This window comes from Nicotiana sylvestris, chromosome 6 (genome assembly GCF_000393655.2).
Source record: "Nicotiana sylvestris chromosome 6, ASM39365v2, whole genome shotgun sequence".
Classification (NCBI taxonomy): domain Eukaryota; kingdom Viridiplantae; phylum Streptophyta; class Magnoliopsida; order Solanales; family Solanaceae; genus Nicotiana; species Nicotiana sylvestris.
This window is the reverse complement of record NC_091062.1, coordinates 37,316,009-37,332,822: the sequence shown is the minus strand read 5'-3', so window position 1 is coordinate 37,332,822 and position 16,814 is coordinate 37,316,009. Positions and strand designations below refer to the sequence as shown.

Genomic DNA, 16,814 nt, shown 5'->3' with positions numbered 1-16,814 from the left:
TCATTGTGAAAGATAGCAATATACTGTTTTTATTTGTCACCCAAACTAAAGTTTAAAGTGAACAAACATTGTCGCATGCTTCATCTCCTCGAAACTTTTTACCAAAACTATTTAATCGGCTGATTCAATATTTGAAGTTTATGAGTTCTTACAATAATCTTAAATTAATATACAATAATAATTGAATTCACGTTTAAATATTTATTGATATTTAATAGATTTCTTAATAGAAATATGCAAAAGTTGGGAATCCAGTAACAATGCTCTAGATACCCTTCCCTACCAAAGCTTTAGGGACAAACTATAGAGAAGTAAAACATCCAAATTCAGTGAGGAAGGAGGCAATCAAGAGAAGAATAACAGTAATAGCAAAAGATGCTTTTCCCATGTTTATTACTCCTAGTTAGACAATTACAACAAGTAAAGTTATTGTCACATAGTAATTCATTGTTCTTGCAATTGCTAGACGTAGTCCATGATAGTTCCATCTTTACATATACAACACGAAAAGCTACAACAACATCATGGTGCACATTTCTACTTACTGGGCAGAGGTCATAATTTCGTAGAACATTGCTTTCATTTTAGCACTGTATCAGCACTTGGATTGTCACCCTATTCTTTAGATCCAATACATACGTATGGTTTATTTTACATTTTACATGCCGTGGCGCCTTATGTACATGCTAGGTCACTTTGGCATCTCTAATTTCACCTTTCTACTGGTTTTCCATTCTGAAAGTCGCTGTTGTCTGCTTTCATGGATAGTCCTGAGAAGTGAGACGTCAAGCCGATCCAGCATTGGTAATAATCGTGATCCATAAATGGAGATTCAAGCGCCCACGGACAGACTCGGGGTATTAGACAAGACTCGAACATAAAAGCCATCGTATCGGCTATTTTATGTGGACCAGCTTCATTTCCAAGTGCAATGGTTGCCTGTCGATGTTTTATGGAAGCAGGGTCATTTGGTGAACACAATAGTACCACATATAATCATGATTTGGATATAACAATAAGAGATGGTTATGATACACATATCACAAATGCTTGATTAACTAGTATGGTAAAATAGCTGAGACAATGTACTGCACGTAATTGAACTCTACGAATTGCGCTTTTCCAGAGAGATCCTTTTAGAAAGATTCTCTGTTGAAATTTTAAAACTAGAAAAACAATTCACAACAATTATCCCTCAATCCAAGCAAGTTGGGATAGGCTATATGAATCCTCAGACCAAGTCACATTTGATTTTGTGGACGAAGCAGAAAAAATCAAATATTGTGGACGAAGGCCAAAAAACCAATTAAAGTGGACCGGAGGGAGTACTTATAAGTTAGCTATATTTTCTAATGGCATATAAATCTCTGACAATATTTAAAGACTCCTATAGAACATAGGATCCAAAGTAAACGCAGCAACATGAGTAAAATATATTGCCAACTAAATGGTATCGCCTAGATAGAGAAGGGAGAAATAGAGAAGGAATTACCTCATATGTTTTGGTATCAGGACCATGAGGAGTCATGCAACTATGAAGGCTTGCTCCGCCAGGGTGAAAACCATCAGCTTTTGCCTGAAACAAGCTAACTTCATTTAAACGCATGAAATAACCCGAGAGTTGGGAATGACTTCATGCAAGAGCAAGATAACAACCTCATATCCACCAGTGATTAGACCCATAAATTCGCTCATACAATTGCGGTGATAATATGGAGGACGGAAGGTATGTTCAGCAACCAACCACCGGGGAGGAAAGATGACAAAGTCAAGTAATGCCACACCAGGTTTATCCGTTGGTGCTGTCAAAACTGCATTGATTTAAGAAACTAGGGCAAATGTGACTAGAGCGATGATAAATTTAAGAACAAGATTCACGCAGATAACTGACAATTAATAGCTGACAGAACATTTTAAATGATAAGAACCCAGAGTAACTGAATAATCCTTACCAACCTGTATTTATTGAAGGGTCACTGTGGTCGATCAATACGGTATTGTAAGGGCAGAACTTGCTTAAATCATACTGCAAATTGAGGAAATATATTGTGTCAGGACCGAGAAGACTAAGGAGACATCCGATGACTCAATATCAAGTCTCCATGTAGCAAAGTAAATGAATAAAATATGAGCATTTGACCCATATTATGAGAGATTGAAACATAGAGAAATACCCGCCTTATAAGGAACATAGTTACCATGCCAAGCGACCACATTAAAAGGAGAAAAGTCTTGCTTCGCAGTGAAGAGTTCACCACCATACTTTTGCACAATAGCGTAACCTGGACGGGAGCCATCTTCATACCACGCAACAGGAACTAGAAAATCCCTCGGAGCAGCCAGACCATTTGCACCTAATTACATATTCAAACGCATATCATCAGTAAACAATATCACCTCGCTCAATAGCAAGTAGTTTTTCACTTTCTAAAGCACCTATTGGCCCCAGATCAGGAAGTTGAAGATGAGTTCCAAAAATTTCAGCAACGTAACCACGTGAAGGTCCATCTGGAAGGTCAACAGAAAATCGAAATCCTTGAGGCAAAATCACTATTTCACCAGGAGAAACCTGCAATCTTCCGCATTCAGTTGTAATCCACAGCCCTACATGACCAATAGAGTAGTTAGAGTTTCAAGGCACGTGTTAACAAATTTGGGGCTGAATAAGAGCAGATGGATGACACCTGACTGATTGTCACTTACTTCCTTGTTGAGGAACTATCAGAAAATCACCATCGGCATTGCAGAAGGCACAGTTCTCCATTGATTTGTTGGCAGTGTACCTGCATTTTCGATAATGCTGAGTAATTATCAAAGACGTCCACTATCACTTGATCTACTGAACTTCGGATCTAATTGCACCCGTACCTAGAATAGCAAGATGCTATATTATCAGAAAATATATCCAGACCCCAAAACCAAGAAGCCAGACATTCTTCATGTCAACCTACGAGTGAAACCTGATTCCTAATTTGGTGTCTACAAACATCATCTCTAATAGGGGTTATGCTGAGTTGATATTCCACACAGATCATTATCTATCCACAAGAAAAGATAGCAGAGTTGTGGTCCGTCATGTTAAGGAGATCCAATTTACTCTCGGGTTAGAATGCATATAGCAACAGAATTAGTAGCCAATTCCTAGGAGTAGCTGCTCTTATCCAGAGCATAACGCATCTCAATCCTAATGATATATTCACTAGAAAAAAACATAAATAAGCAAGTAACAACTATATCTGAAACTCCATCCAAGTTACATAGTGCTCATAATACTAGATCCCGTGTTGCTCGGACTCTCCAAAAATGTTGCCTGGTGTGTGCCGAACCCTCCAAAGGTAGTGCATTTTTTGAGGATCCGACACGGGTACGACAATATTTTTGGAGAGTCCGTGCAACATGGACTAGATCAAGTTTGAAATACCAATTACATGTGAATTGCATAACCATGCCGGAGATATGAGCTGCCAGCCCCGCATATCGTGTACAAACCATCAATGAAATCTGTTGGTGTTTCTGGTATCTCCACCGGCTTCCACCTTAGTTGAGTTGGTGTGGCAGAACTGTTTGACTGGTCGAACTCACTCACAAGCTTTTCATGTCTTGGTAGTCTTGGTCTAAATGGTTCATGTGTAACTGATGGCTTAATACGATATAGCCAACTGCACAAAGAGAAAATTCCCATAGTCACATAACCAGTTATCAATCAACTACGTGTCTGTTAGGACCGAAAAAAATCAGGTGTCATACAAAAGCTAGCAAAGCAAACCTTGAGCGACGATAAATCAGACAATAAAAGAGAAATCTACCAAAAAGAAACACAAACATTTAACGTGGTTCGGTCAACTGACCTACGTCCATGGCGGAGATAAGCAATCCACTATAATAAAAGAGAGTACAAAGATATCGAGAGAACAATCTCACGAAGAGGCAAACACAAGTGACACACTAACACTTGTCCCGTAAAGTTCTCCTCCTAAACACGACTCTCAAGTCCCCTATGGCTACTTGTGGATGCTGCTGAATGAAAAGGAAGTATCCTTAATTTTTTCCTACTAGAAAAGGGACTAGCCAAATATGGGAGATTTATAATTTTCTTCTACAAGAAAGAAAACCCAATTATGGTAATGTAACGACCCGACCGGTCATTTTGAACTTTTGCACTTTGATCGCCAGTTCCCGGGCATGACTTGCCCTGTGTAACGTATTATGACTGATGTAGATCGTTGGTTTTGGTTTTCAGGAAAAATCAAAATGAATTTGAAAGAACAACCTCAGTTGAAAGCTTTGAATTTGAAAGGTTTGACTAAGAGTTGACTTATTTGTATATGAGCTCGGATCAGAAATTTTATGATTTGGATAGCTTCGTTGGGTGATTTATGACTTAGGAGCGCGATCGGAATGCATTTTGGAAGTCCGTGGAAGGATTTGGCTTGAATTGGCAAAGTTAATATTTTGGCGAATTCCGGTTGATAGGTGAGATTTTGATCCGAGGGTCGGAATGGAATTCTGAGAGCTGCTGTAGCTTCGTTATGTCATTTGTGATGTGTGTGCAAAATTTCAGGTCATTTGGACGTCGTTTGGTCAACTTTTTGATCGAATTCGGATTTCGGAAGTTTTGAAATTCTTAGGCTTGAATCCGAGGGTGATTTGATGTTTTGATGTTTTGATGTTGTTTTGAGCGTTCCGAAGGTTGGAACAAGTTTGAATTATGTTATGGGGTGTGTTGGCATGTTTGGTCGGGGTCCCATGAGGCTCGGATATGTTTTGGAAGAGTTTTTGAAAGATTTTGCCGTTTTGAGCATAAGCATGTAATGATCCAAAGGTCCATTTTTAGTTCTAAAGATCGAAATTTGATTTCGAGACTTCCGGAATTTTGATAATGAATTATAGGACTGATCCAGAAAGTTTGGTCTAATTTCATCAAGTCGCGATTGGGTTTTTGACACGAAACATGAGTTAATTGTTTAACGAGCGAAATGGGTATTGAACTGAGCAAATGAGCTCCGAATTGAGTTTCGACTGAAGGGCTATGTTCGTATTATTATTTGTGACTCATAGGAACAAGAATCATCGAATTCCGAGTTCGTATGATGGAGTTAGAGCTTTTTTAGTGAAAAGAAAAGCTGATGCAATTTTCTGGGCAGTTTCTGCATTTTTCGCACGTGTGAACAGTGACCGCACCTGCATGAACAGTACCCATGTACAGTACACATGAACAGTACGTGAACAGTAAAAACGTATGAACAGTACCCCGAAATTCTGGACAGTTTTAGGTCCAGCAGTCCGATTTTTGGTGATTTTTTTTTACTGCCAAGCTCGGGTTTTGGGCAATTTTGAGCGAGAAATAAAAAAGCCCGTTAGGCCCGCTAAGCCCACGAGCCCGGCCCGTTTAGCCCAGGACCATATGGGCTTAGGCCCGTCACGGGCTGGTTCCACCCGTTGAGCCCACGAAGCCCGGGACCGTGAGGCCCGGGACCGCCAGAGCCCAGGCCCGCTAAGCCCAGGCCCATTAAGCTCGACCAGTTTGGCCCATTTAGGCCCGGGTCCGGCACAGAATACAGCATTAGGTAAGTGTTCTTGAATCCCTTGTGATTTTATTTCATGAATAAATCTTCATTTTTGGCGTTAGATTATTGATATTTGAAGAGAAATGGAGGAATTTTCTAAAATTCCATAAAGATGAATTTTTAAGATTTGAAAGCTAATCCGATGTCGGATTTTGGTAAAATTTGTTTGGTTGGACTCGTGGTTGGATGGGTGTTCATATTCCGTGACTTTTGTCATATTCCGAGATGTGGGCCCCACGGGCGAATTTTGAGTACAATTTCGGATTTTTAATGGAAAATGTAGAATTTCATATGGAATTTATTCCTATAATTTTTATTAACTGAATCGAATTATTGTGGCTAGTTTCGAGGATTCGGAGGTCGATTTAAGAGACAAAGACATCGCGAGCTAAAGGATTAGCCGGTTCGAGGTGAGTAATGATTGTAAATGATGTCCTGAGGGTTTGAAACCCCGGATTTGCACATCGTAGTGCTATATTGAGGTGAGACACGCGCTGGATGATGAGCGCGGGGTCTTTTACTGCCGGGGATTGTGACTTGGTCCATCCCGATTGATGATTTTACACATATTTGATTGAAACTTATTTGTTATCATCATGATTTGGGCTGATTGTCATACTTGGGCTTCGTGCCAATTATTTGAATCCTTCGGGAATTTTTATCACTATTTCCTCACTGTTTTGACTTATATTTAAACTCAGTCCTGTTTATAATTATTGTTTTACAAACTCAGCCGCTTTTATGTAGATTTGAAAACTCAAATGATATTTCTAAATGGTATTTTGGGCTGAGAACTACTATTTTACAAATGCCCAAGGGGCTTATGATGATTTCCGGACTGAGTGAGGCCGAGGGCCATATGTGAGGATATGCCGAGTGATATGAGGCCGAGGGCCTAAGATACTTTATATGCCACGTGGTGGCTTGAGTGATGTGAGGCCGAGTGATATGAGGCCGAGGGCCTGAGATACTTTATATGCCACGTGGTGGCTTGAGTGATGTGAGGATATGCTGAGTGATAATGCCACGAGGTGGCTTGATTTAGCGCTTGGGCCGTAAGGGGCCCCTCCGGAGTCTGCACACCCACAGTGAGCGCGGGTACCCATTGTTCTGAGTGATTGATACTATGCCCGATGGGCAGATATGAGTGATTGTGAGGTAGCCCGAGGGGCTGATACTATTCTGAGAGTGAGCCCGAGGGGCTGTTACTGATCTGATATTGAGCCCGGGTGGCTGTTACTGTTCTGATATTGAGCCCGAGGGGCTGGCACTGTTCTGATATTGAGCCCGAGGGGCTGGTTCTGTTGATATTATGCCCGAGGGGCAGTTTGTTGTACATGTTTTGCCCGAATGGCCGTTTACATTTCTATCATTTTTGTTACTCACTTCTAAACTACTTGCTTTACTTGTTGGAAAAAAAAAGGGATTTTCACTTGATTTCTCACTGCTTTACTAGTTAAAGTGATTTTACTACTTCAGTATGAAATACCTTGTGTTTTTGCGTGATTTCTTGCCTTCAGTCTTTATTTATTATTATTACTCAGTCAGAGTACTCACATTACTCCCTGCACCTTGTGTGCAGATTCAGGTATGTTTTGGCTGATCGGAGGCAGAGTCATCAGGGTTTAGCAAGGTAGCTGCCGGCGTTCGCAGCACTGCTTTTCTCTCTCCTCATTTCATTAGTTTCTATTTGTACACTCCAGGCTTTCAGTTGTATTTATACCCTAGTAGATGCTCGTGAATTATGACACCCCGGTTAGGTTGTGTCGGGTTGTGCTTCCGTTAATTATATCATTAAATCATATTTAAACTGTTTATTAATGTTTAACTATTTTTGAAAAGGCGATATGGGTTTGTTGGCTGGCCTTGTCTTCACGAGAGGCGCCATCGCGACCGGAGCGGGGTTTGGGTCGTGACAAGTTGGTATCAGAGCCTAGGTTACGTAGGTCTCACGAGTCATGAGCAGGTTTAGTAGAGTCTCGCGGATCGGTACGGAGACGTCTGTATTTATCCTCGAGAGGCTGCAGAACCTTTAGGAAAACTTCACATTCTTGAATTCTTATCGTGCGTCCTTTGATTCAGCTTGAAATGTAACTCTTTGAATTCCTTCCACGCGTTTGTATGCGCGCATGAGCGCTCAGTATCAGATGTGCCTTGATGGTTTGTGATTTCCCGATCGAGGGGCGATGTGTGATCTCTGTAAGTTGATGTTGGCCTAGTCTGAAGGACTTGAGGCCGGATATTTGCCTATGGCTTGAGCACCGAGGTGCTGATTGTGTGAGCAAGTGTTTTGAACTTATATGTTCGGTATTGTCCCTATTAGTGGAAGTGACGGTTGAGTAACTATGTGATGAGTATGTTAGTACTGCGAGATGTATCCATATGATTTGGAAACGACAAGAAGGGTCTGCTGGAGGGTAGAAGAACTATTAGGTACTTGAATTCCATCTTGATTCGAGGTATAGCCCCGAGTTATAGGCGTGTGAAGAATCTTTTCATGTTTCCCAGTTGTGAGTGAAGTAAAAAGAAAATCATGTTGCGGTATGAGTTTAGACTCAGGAAGACTAAGTGACTGCGTACAGTTTATGATGGTGGAACGTATACATAAATGTTAGTTAAGGCGAAGCAGGTGGGTTATCTCCTGCAAAGTGTTCTGGAGTTGCGTGATCTCTATGTTGTCTGTTAGAAGATCCCATTTAAAAGTGAAATATATATGTGAATTTAATTTGGGTCGCTTAAGAGAGTGGGTTTAATTGTTATGAGAGTAAATACGAGATTTGTAGAAGATATGAAGTACCAGATGGTCTGTGTTCCACGAGCTTATGAAGGATTGAGTTAATCTCACTATGGTATTATGGCAGCAATAAAGCGTATGTGTTATGAGTTATGGTGCGTGTTTGACCTATGGCTTTGAGCCAAGTGGGGGAGTCCGCTATTGAATAGTTGATTGCACGGTTATGTGCTCTAATGGTCCCAGTTCGAGGCGCATTTGTGAATCAGTTATGGCTCGAGTAAAGGAAATTTCAATAAAGGCTATGTTATGCTTTATGGGTGTACGAGAATCGGGGAATGGCTTGAGTTGTGGTTGGTAAGGAATGCTCGGTGCATAGGGCAAGAAGTTGCTTGGTTATATTGGAATGAGGTCACATTCTGCAGTGTCGGAGTGCTAATGAAACACAGGTTGTTCGGTTCGTTTAATCAATCTAACTACGGTTTGAGTAGTGTGGATGACTCTAGAGAATGGTCCTATTGTGTTCAAAACTCTACATGCAATAATTGGAGGCTTCTAAGTTGTACTTATGGATAGAAACTGAGTTTTCAGTGGAAGATGGCAAGACTTGTGGTATTTTCTATATTAATTATGGGATTCTATATATCAGTATCGGGAAGGTGAAGGTAATGGCTTTGGGGAACACTTAAAGAGTATTCAGCGGTTTAGGAGCCTTAGACGATGTAGCTTTATGCTTGGGTTTCGTGTGATAAGCCTAGGTTGAGGAAATTGTGGTGCTACAGCAAGAAGGAATATCAAGTTGAAGATGAATCAGAAGGAATTTAGATAAATGGGGTATCTTGATAGTAGACCAAATCGGTATGGTAAGGATATGATTAATTCCTTGTGTGTGTTCGAGGTAATGAGTTCCTACAGCTATTTTGCAACAATTCTCTTGGGTTTTGATGGCTTGCTTAGCTTGGTCTAGTTAGAAGGATTCAGTCCTGGCAGTTGAATTTGTGCAAATGGAATTGGGAGAGTTCTTATTGATTTCTACCGTGGTTGGAGAGGTGCAATTTCTCCGAGTGTGAGAAGCATAGGATATGTAATGATTTTTCTTCTAGATGGGATCAATGGAAGTTCTTGGCTAGATGAGTTACAGTTTAGTTCTGAAAGGAAGTTCATAAAACTCTTAGGCGGCGGGTAGCCTCAGATGATTAAGGAAATGGTACTGCTAATTGGAAATGATTTGACGAGAGTCTATGTTTAAGTAAAAGGGCAATGTTATTAAGTTGATAGCACTTCGGTAGTATTGTGGCACCTTCTTTTTAGATCGACTGGTGATATTCGGGTTTGCTTGGTGGCACAAGGAAATTTTAGAGTATCTATAGTGGAATGATTGGGTATTAGAGGTGTGGCATATATTCGGACGATGAAATTGGGATAGGATATGGTGATTCATGTGCCGTATGGACGTGAAGACGGAAGTTCTCATATTCAGGCTATGTTGTGATTGTAGATCGTGTGTATCAGCACTGTTTAGTGACTACCGAGATTTGGAGGCCCGAGTGGATCTTTCTTTGCTTGGTATGTTAGATTTTGGATGTGATGTTGGGGATGTAGACTGATCGTCTCAGTGTTGGGTTATTCTGGACTATTGCGTTATGGGATAGGTTGGAAATGCCAAAGGTTGAGTGGCGATGTGCGTCAGGTTATGTTCTAGTGGAGTGGTTTATATTTCATAGACCCAGCGGACAGCTGGGAAAGATTGCTTTTCTTAATTGGGCCTTCGTGATAGATGTCAGTGCAAAGGTTTCTACCATTGATTCAGTTCCGGTGTTAAGGGACTTTCCGGAAGCGTTTCTTGTGGCCGGGCATGTCGTCGGGCGAGGTTGTGGATTTCGGTATTTATGTGATGCCGGGCACCGTATCGTATGGCTCCGGCAGGAGTTATGGTAGTTGAAGGAGCAGCTTTAGGCTTCTTTGGTAAGGAGTTCGTTGGCAGGCCAATGTGGATTTGTGTTCTAGCTCGAGTCGGCTTGGTTGCCCCGAATTGTATTGTTGAGGGATAGGTTGATTCGACCGTTATTGAGCTTATTAGTGATTTGGGGAGATCTATGAGTTGCCTTTCTGTGTTGCGAGACATTATGATTTATTGGTTATGGGCACATATGGTGCGGTTCTAATGGGGTTCATAGTGGAAGTCGAGCGGGAAGAGTAATCGGGTGTTGCTCGGTGAATGGTGTATCGGTTACGTCTTATCGGGTTTGCGTGGTATATGTTACTTGTTTCACCGTTGGTGTAATGATTTGCTTTGGTTCCAGACGTCAAATTGTGCGTGGTTGTCAATTTCGAGCATAGTGACTTGAGGTGTCCCATGTGGAGCAGTGTTTGGATAGGATCGCGCATTGTAGCGATGCTATGTGGAGATATGACCTTGCGGGTTAGATTCGTGTGTCCTATTCTATGATGTGAGACGGGTTCTCAGCCCTGCGTTGTGGTGGTACTGGTGAGCTTGAGGTACAACTCTTTCATTTGAGTCATTTTCATGATTTGAGTATGTTCGGACCGTTGCTTATTGATGCGCGTATTATGCTAGATGTGGCTTAGGCCTCTATTGGTGTGACATGTCACCAGGGTAGTGTGTTGGGTCAGAGGAGATCGTTGGGATCATTAATGAAAATAAACGGATTCGATTTCAGCATGTTTGATGGGTAAACATCGAGGTTCGGTTCAAAAAAAAATTTGCTATGGTAATTGCCAAAGGAGAAATGGCTTCATGAATGGTTGATCGGAGAAATGGTTATGGTTTATTGCGTGTTTCATTTATCGTTGGCAGTATATGGAAGTGTTGGAATGAGACTTTAGCTAATAAGAGGTTTTCTATCGGTATTTGGTTGTTATGGGCAGCTGCTGTGAATAGAAGTTATTGCTGCAAGCGTTAGAGTTATATGGTATATCATGGGATTGCTCCCGAGGTTGCAGGCATGGGTTACTACAGCTAGTTCGAGTCTATTCAAAGTATAGGTGTGAGGTTTTGATCGTATTGATGGTTTCAGAAGTGAAAATGTGGTTCTATGGTTTATGGGCTAGATTGAATTGTGTAATTTTAGTTAAACGGTGTTATCGGACCTATATGAGATAGGGTGACGTGGGATCACCCCCGGCTATATGCATGGTAAGGTTATTCAGCGATTGGTGGGCTTTTAGAACAGCTCTAGGTACGTTCGAGGACGAACGTGTGTTTAAGTGGGGGAGGATGTAACGACCCGACCGGTAGTTTTGAACTTTTGCACTTTGATCGCCAGTTCCCGGGCATGACTTGCCCCGTGTAACGTATTATGACTGATGTAGATCGTTGGTTTTGGTTTTCAGGAAAAATTAGAATGACTTTGAAGGAACAGTCTCAGTTGAAAGCTTTGAGTTTGAAAGGTTTGACTAAGAGTTGACTTATTTGTATATGAGCTCGGATCGGAAATTTTATGATTTGGATAGCTTCGTTGGGTGATTTATGACTTAGGAGCGCGATCGGAGTGCATTTTGGAAGTCCGTGAAAGGATTTGGCTTGAATTGGCAAAGTTAATATTTTGGCGAATTCCGGTTGATAGATGAGATTTTGATCCGAGGGTCGGAATGGAATTCCGAGAGGTGTTGTAGCTTCGTTATGTCATTTGTGATGTGTGTGCAAAATTTCAAGTCATTTGGACGTCGTTTGGTCGACTTTTTGATCGAATTCGGATTTCGGAAGTTTTGGAATTCTTAGGCTTGAATCCGAGGGTGATTTGATATTTTGATGTTTTGATGTTGTTTTGAGCGTTCCGAAGGTTGGAACAAGTTTGAATTATGTTATGGGGTGTGCTGGCATGTTTGGTCGGGGTCCCATGAGGCTCGAATATGTTTTGGAAGAGTTTTTGGAAAATTTTGCCATTTTGAGCATAAGCATGTAATGATCCAAAGGTCAATTTTTAATTCTAGAGATCGAAATTTGATTTCGAGACTTCTGGAATTTTGATAATGAATTATAGGACTGATCCAGAAAGTTTGGTCTAATTTCATCAAGTCGTGATTGGGTTTTTTACACGAAACATGAGTTAATTGTTTAACGAGCGAAATGGGTATTGAACTGAGCAAATGAGCTCTGAATTGAGTTTCGACTAAAGGGCTATGTTCGTATTATTATTTGTGACTCATAGGAACAAGAATCATCGAATTCCGAGTTCGTATGATGGAGTTAGAGCCTTTTTAGTGAAAAGAAAAGCTGCTGCAATTTTCTGGGCAGTTTCTGCATTTTTCGCACGTGTGAACAGTGACCGCTCCTGCGTGAACAGTACCCATGTACAATACACGTGAACAGTACGTGAACAGTAAAAACGTATGAACAGTACCCCGAAATTCTGGACAGTTTTAAGTCCAACAGTCCGATTTTTGGTCATTTTTTTTTACTGCCAAGCTCGGGTTTTGGGCAATTTTGAGCAAGAAATCACGGGAATTCTTGGGGTAAGTGTTCTTGAATCCCTTGTGATTTTATTTCATGAATAAACCTTCATTTTTGGCGTTAGATTATTGATATTTGAAGAGAAATGGAGGAATTTTCTAAAATTCCATAAAAATGAATTTTTAAGATTTGAAAGCCAATCCGATATCGAATTTTGGTAAAATTTATTTGGTTGGACTCGTGGTTGGATGGGTGTTCATATTCCGTGACTTTTGTCATATTCCGAGATGTGGGCCCCATGGGCGAATTTTGAGTACAATTTCGGATTTTTAATGGAAAATGTAGAATTTCATATGGAATTAATTTCTATAATTTTTATTAATTGAATTGAATTATTGTGGCTAGTTTCGAGAATTCGGAGGTCGATTTGAGAGACAAAGGCATCGCGAGCTAAAGGATTAGCTGGTTCGAGGTAAGTAATGATTGTAAATGATGTCCTAAGGGTTTGAACCCCGGATTTGCACATCGTAGTGCTATAGTGAGGTGAGACAAGCGCTGGATGATGAGCGCGGGGTCTTTTACTGCCGGGGATTGTGACTTGGTCCATCCCGATTGATGATTTTACGCATATTTGATTGAAACTTATTTGTTATCATCATGATTTAGGCTGATTGTCATACTTGGGCTTCGTGCCAATTATTTGAATCCTTCGGGAATTTTTATCACTATTTCCTCACTGTTTTGACTTATATTTAAACTCAGTCCTGTTTATAATTATTGTTTTACAAACTCAACCGCTTTTATGCAGATTTGAAAACTCAAATGATATTTCTAAATGGTATTTTGGGCTGAGAACTACTGTTTTACAAATGCCTGAGGGGCTTATGATGATTTCCGGACTGAGTGAGGCCGAGGGCCATATGTTAGGATATGCCGAGTGATATAAGGCCGAGGGCCTGAGATACTTTATATGCCACGCGGTGGCTTGAGTGATGTGAGGCCGAGTGATATGAGGCCGAGGGCCTGAGATACTTTATATGCCACGTTGTGGCTTGAGTGATGTGAGGATATGCTGAGTGATGATGCCACGAGGTGGCTTGATATAGCGTTTAGGCCATAAGGGGCCCCTCCGGAGTCTGCACACCCACAGTGAGCGCGGGTACCCATTGTTCTGAGTGATTGATACTATACCCGAGGGGCTGATATGAGTGATTGTGTGGTAGCCCGAGGGGCTGATACTATTCTGAGAGTGAGCCCGAGGGGCTGTTACTGATCTGATATTGAGCCCTGGGGGCTGTTACTGTTCTGATATTGAGCCTGAGGGGCTGGCACTGTTCTGATATTGAGCCCGAGGGGCTGGTTCTGTTGATATTATGCCCGAGGGGCAGTTTGTTGTACATGTTTTGCCCGAATGGCCGTTTACATTTCTATCATTTTTGTTACTCACTTCTAAACTACTTGCTTTACTTTTGGGAAAAAAAGGGATTTTCACTTGATTTCTCACTGCTTTACTATTTAAAGTGATTTTACTACTTCAGTATGAAATACCTTGTGTTTTTGCGTGATTTCTTGCCTTCAGTCTTTATTTATTATTATTACTCACTGAGTCAGAGTACTCACATTACTCCCTGCACCTTGTGTGCAGATTCAGGTATGTTTTGGCTGATCGGAAGCAGAGTCATCAGGGTTTAGCAAGGTAGTTGCCGGCGTTCGCAGCACTGCTTTTCTCTCTCCTCATTTCATTAGTTTCTATTTGTACACTCCAGGCTTTCAGTTGTATTTATACCCTAGTAGATGCTCGTGAATTGTGACACCCCGGTTAGGTTGTGTCGGGTTGTGCTTCCGTTAATTATATCATTAAATCATATTTAAACTGTTTATTAATGTTTAACTATTTTTGAAAAGGCGATATGGGTTTGTTGGTTAGTCTTGTCTTCACAGAGGCGCCATCACGACCAGAGCGGGGTTTGGGTCGTGACAGGTAAATATGTTGTCCTTTCTTTCATAAGATAGGAAAACCAATTATGGTAAGAAAATCTGGACAAACACCTAACAGTGTCAATCCTAAATGAGTAGGAATGACTATACGAATCCTCAACTTCCATTAGAAAGAAAAAAGTTCATTTTATTAGCTTTTCATTTTTGGGGATTCACTTCATTAGCTTCTATATGAGTTTAAGTTGTATGCACTGCTGGTTTAAAAATATTCATACAATACTTATGAGCGGTGGTGGATCTATGTACAAATTTTAGGTGCTTTAGCACCCATTGACCTCCGCATAAACTGTGTATAGTTATATAAAAAATATAAGAAAACTGATATAAGATGCTAGCAAGCACCCAGGAAACAAAAGGACTAATGGGTGTTGTGGTGTTGAGGTTGAAGTAAAGGCGTGTCTGAAACTAGAGGCGTGGGTTCGATTCCTACTTGATTTGCGACTAGAAGTCATATTTTGATAACCATAGTTTTCTTATTAATTTTTTTCTCTGTTGCGTTCGAATCGTTGTACACTTACACTAGGTCGTTGGTAGCAACTTTATTTTAAAGGAAGCAAGCACCCCACGACCTTAAAATCTTGGATCCCCACTGCTTATGAGGTAAATGCAGATAAATCACTATAATACGCATTAATTGATAACTTCAAAAAAATGGTAACCAATCTGCTATAATAGGTTAAACTACACTAATTGTCTAAAAAATCAGTGCATATATCGGAAAATGTCTTAATAAATCTGCAAAGTTTGATCCTCTTTCCAACAACTAATCAACCATTGAAAAGGGGGGCAGTAATGTTGATGAAAAAGTCACTCCCTTCCTGCTTTACTGAATCTTTTCGAGCGGTTCTTATTAATTCTACTCAGTTTTAAGTAAATACTAACAAGAACTATGCTAAAATAAATCAATAATGTTTTGGAGAGAGAGACAGAAGTGAAACCTGCGTTGGTTAAGTTTGCGAGGGGAAGTAAAAGAGGTGCCAGAGATCTGCTCAGCGTAAAGGCCAAAGGGGCAAATAAGAGGACTGTTTTGACCTTGAGGTAGAGCTCCAGCTATAGCTTCAGATGAGAAGTGATTTCCGAATCCTGATTTGTATTCCAAATCAGAGGGAAATTTGTTAGAAGACTGGGAAGTAATACTGCTATCTTTGCACTCCATTTTGTGGATAGATACTGATTCCTGCAACTTCCTATATATATTTATTTTTAGTTTTGTAGACTAATGAAGACAAGTCACAGTTGTAGAGTTGTAGTGGCAACGTTGTCTGAAAGTAGAAGAAGAGTACTAGGAAGGAAAGCGGTGCTGTCGTGGCACGATTATCTCTAAGAGGCGTGCGGGTTTGAGGAAACTGGGTTTGATATTATTATATTATATATTATATAGAAGAGGCAAGTGAGGTCGACCAAGGGCATAAATGTAATTTCGCTCCGCCATAAAGTGTTGTGTTCCCTTCCACACACTAATTGGTCTAGAACCATCTCCTCTATTCCATTTCACATCTTCGACTTTCAAGAATTCTTTTATGTCTCTTGATCTTTTCTTCTATCTCTTGCAATTTCAGGTATGATTGTCTCTCCATCCTCTCTCTATACTTTTTTTCTTTGCCTTTTCGAGATCTCTAACAATTTTTAATATTTTTGTTTTTTGGTTCTATGGTGACATTATTATTCTATTTTTTTCTATAGAAAAGGCTTGTTTTGTCGATCAAGGGCATAAATGACATTTGCTCTGCCATTAATTATTTAGGTATAAAATCGCTTTATTTCCTTCACCATATATCTGACACAAATTCTAGAACTCTCCCTATTTTTCTGAAGCACTGCTCTCTTAGTATATCCGTTCTTCTTCTCTAATTTCAGGTAAGCCCTCAATTTTGATTTAATCTTTTTCTGCTTCTTTTCAAAAAATTGTCGGTGTTACGCTGAAAATAATTGTTGTTGTTATTATTCATTTTAACTTTCTCTTCTATATCCTTGTTCATCCCATATATTCTAAAGAAAAGTGAATTAGTGAAGGTCTTATTTTGGGCAAAATAGTTTCTAGCTCTTGTGCAATTTCTCGAATTTCAGACTGCTTTGCGAATTTCTGGTTACTATTCGGTAAAGA

General features: G+C 40.4%; 1 protein-coding gene across 1 annotated transcript; it reads right to left on the bottom strand.

Moving 5' to 3' along the window:
* Window positions 1–366: 366 nt before the first annotated feature.
* On the bottom strand, window positions 367–16,010 carry LOC104218786 (homogentisate 1,2-dioxygenase). Its single transcript, XM_070149996.1, has 9 exons — window positions 15,649–16,010; window positions 3,429–3,659; window positions 2,704–2,783; window positions 2,437–2,604; window positions 2,179–2,354; window positions 1,957–2,026; window positions 1,657–1,811; window positions 1,493–1,576; window positions 367–939 (listed from the first exon to the last, which is right to left on the bottom strand). The coding sequence occupies exons 1-9, from the start codon at window positions 15,864–15,866 to the stop codon at window positions 712–714; spliced, it is 1,410 nt and encodes a 469-aa protein (XP_070006097.1). The 5' UTR covers window positions 15,867–16,010; the 3' UTR covers window positions 367–711.
* Between the last annotated feature and the right edge of the window lie 804 nt (window positions 16,011–16,814).

What these genes read in the sequence shown, in the direction of transcription:
- LOC104218786 (XM_070149996.1), bottom strand. Translation starts at nt 15,866, where the DNA reads ATGGAGTGCAAAGATAGCAGTATTACTTCCCAGTCTTCTAACAAATTT. An exon ending in GTAACTATGTTCCTTATAAG is followed by an intron (nt 2,027 to 2,178) that starts GCGGGTATTTCT and finishes CTCAATTTGCAG; the next exon opens with TATGATTTAAGCAAGTTCTG. An exon ending in CTGATACCAAAACATATGAG is followed by an intron (nt 940 to 1,492) that starts GTAATTCCTTCT and finishes AAACATCGACAG; the next exon opens with GCAACCATTGCACTTGGAAA.